At 36.8% G+C, this 2,485-nt stretch overlaps 1 protein-coding gene across 1 annotated transcript in view; it reads left to right on the top strand.

Annotated features, from left to right (window-relative positions):
- The window catches only part of LOC107582264 (neuronal tyrosine-phosphorylated phosphoinositide-3-kinase adapter 1-like), a 3,826-nt gene extending 3,101 nt beyond the window's left edge, over positions 1–725 (top strand). Inside the window, exon 3 of the mRNA XM_016268035.1 lies at positions 495–725. Within this exon, the coding sequence (XP_016123521.1) occupies positions 495–725 (231 nt within the window). The remainder of the gene's footprint in view (positions 1–494) is intronic.
- Positions 726–2,485: the final 1,760 nt, after the last annotated feature.

The raw sequence follows: 2,485 nt of genomic DNA, 5'->3' as shown, positions 1-2,485 counted from the left end.
ATATATATATAGTTTTATTTAACTAAAATAACCCTGAGTATAAGTTCTTTCCAATAGTTTTGCTGCCCATATAGAGTGTTTCCAAATCACTCACTTATTATTTACATGACAGTTAGAATGCTCTCTTAGAAGGCATTAAAACAGAACTATAGTTGCTCATGAGATTTTGTGTTGCTTATAGAAGTGTTTTATTTTGTGTTTGTACAGGTGCATGAGCAGTTTAATATGTGTGTACACAATTAAGATACTGTGTGTGTGTGTGTGTATGTGTGTGTGTGTGTGTATGTGTGCGTGTGTGTGTGCGTGAGAGATCATTAAACTGAACAGCAATACATTCTGACTGCTCTGACTGCTATTAGAGGACATGAATTATTAAACGCATCCTTTATTATTAAAGAACACTGTGAACGCCATCACCCTTAAAAATATAAGGGCTACAAAATTAAAGACAGCTCTGCATGCACCAACATTATCTCACCCTTGCCACCCATTAGATGCCCCCAATGCCCTGGGCATGTGGGGACAGCACCATGATGGAGATGATCGAGAAGAAACGTCATCTGTGCAAGGAGATAAAAGCCAGACAGAGACCTTCAGACAAAGCCTTGTGCAAGCAGGACAGCATGCCCATCCTGCCCAGCTTGTGCATCAAGGCTACATCCATAGCTTTACCACGCAATCAAAGAGTCATGCTGGTGCATTCAAGCACACTTCACTTTATGTGAACTAGTTATTATAAGAGTTTGCCCAATAGCAAGCCAAGCACGGTTTTAACATGGCAGGAGAGTAAATGCCTTTCTTTGTGTCTGTCTGGAATCAGATGAAACAATTTGGGGCACGAAACAAACTAAATGCAAGTACACAGACAGATGCATGGCTTTGGAATGCTTTGGAAGCACTTGGTTTCTTAAAGGGATGGTTCACCCAAAAATACAAATTCTGTCATCATTTACTCAACCCCAAGTTGTTACAAACCGGTATGAGTTTCTTTCTTCTGTTGGACACAGAAGAAGATAATTTGAAGAATGTTGGTAACAGTTGGCACTCAGTTGGTAGAAACTGACTTCCATAGCATGGAAAAATAATACTATGGAAGTCAATGGCTACCGTGTCAACTATTTGGAGAGTAAATGATGACAGAAAGTGTGGCAGTAACAAATCTCAGTATTCAAACAGTATGCAACATAGTGCTGCAGGAATGAGTCCTAAACCTAGAAATAAGTTGCCTTTTTGAATTTCCAGTTCCATTGTCTCAAAGTCAATGTTTTTTTGTTTTTTTTAGTTAAATGCCTGAAATAAGGATTGTGGTTAACAAGCTCAAGATATTTTCATGTTTTATTCTACAACATAAAATACAGTAATTCCCCACTTTTTTATTATTTTATTTGTCAGTTACTTACAAGGTGCTAACAGGAAAACATCTACTCGAAACATCTACTAAGTCTGCTTCTACAGCCTTGTTGTGTTTATACTTGCACTCTTGCTAACTTTAACTAACTCAAACTTTCCTACTTGTAGATTGTAAATCAAGATTGAAAACATTTTCGGAAGCTTTTTTTCTTATGACATTTGTATTTAGGGTATTTTTGTAGGCCACTTGTTTTATACCGTTATCCAAAAAGTCAATAGAAAAAAATCCTCTTGGCTTTTTGTTAATGGAACCAAGGTGATGGGAACATCTGTGTTGGCCAACAAAAACGCATAATCCCTGCAACACTATAGTGTTATTTTCAAATGTCTGTCATTAAATGAGGTTTTATTATTCATGTAGCTTGCTAAACATTTTAACAACCTATTTCATTAAAAAGAGAAAAGTCTGAAAGAGAAAACTGACCACAGAGGAAGACTGCTTAGAATCCAATGTCTTCTTTCATTACGAATTGTGATGCATTTCATATCCCAAAAATGTGAGAAACCAAGGATTGCGTTCATGTACTGGCATAGAGTATGTCTTGGGCCTAAAAGAGATTCACCCAAAAAATAGAATTCTGTCAATTTACTGAACCTCATGTCATTCCAAACCTGTATGACTTTCTTTCTTTTGTCTACACAATGAAAGTCATTGAGATCTAATGTTGTTTTGGACCTCAGACGTTCACTGCACAAACAAAAAAAGTTGAAGCAGTTATTAAAAAATGTGTTCCACAGATGAAAGAAATTCATACATGTTTGGAATTTTAAAAAATGAGAATGATGACAGAATTGACATTTTTAGCTGAATTATCCCTTTAATCACCCGAGGGTCTAGAAAACAGAATGTGAATTGTTTGAGAGAAAGACAGGATTTGCAGTGCCCTTTTAAGTGTTCATTTATCACTAAATGATGGTGATGTGGAATAGCCAATGAGCAATGGTGTTGTTGTCATTTAGCAATCGGCTGGCTTTGCCGTCAGTAATTGAAGGGACCAATGCAGATAGTTATCTGCCAATTAAAAATGGCAACACAATCTCTGTTTTAGCTCTAGTGGTAGCCATGGAGACACTG

Source organism: Sinocyclocheilus grahami, unplaced genomic scaffold (genome assembly GCF_001515645.1).
Source record: "Sinocyclocheilus grahami isolate Dianchi unplaced genomic scaffold, SAMN03320097.WGS_v1.1 scaffold42.1, whole genome shotgun sequence".
In the NCBI taxonomy this organism is placed as follows: domain Eukaryota; kingdom Metazoa; phylum Chordata; class Actinopteri; order Cypriniformes; family Cyprinidae; genus Sinocyclocheilus; species Sinocyclocheilus grahami.
The sequence above is the reverse complement of the archived record's forward strand: the minus strand, read 5'-3'. Positions and strand labels throughout refer to the sequence as shown.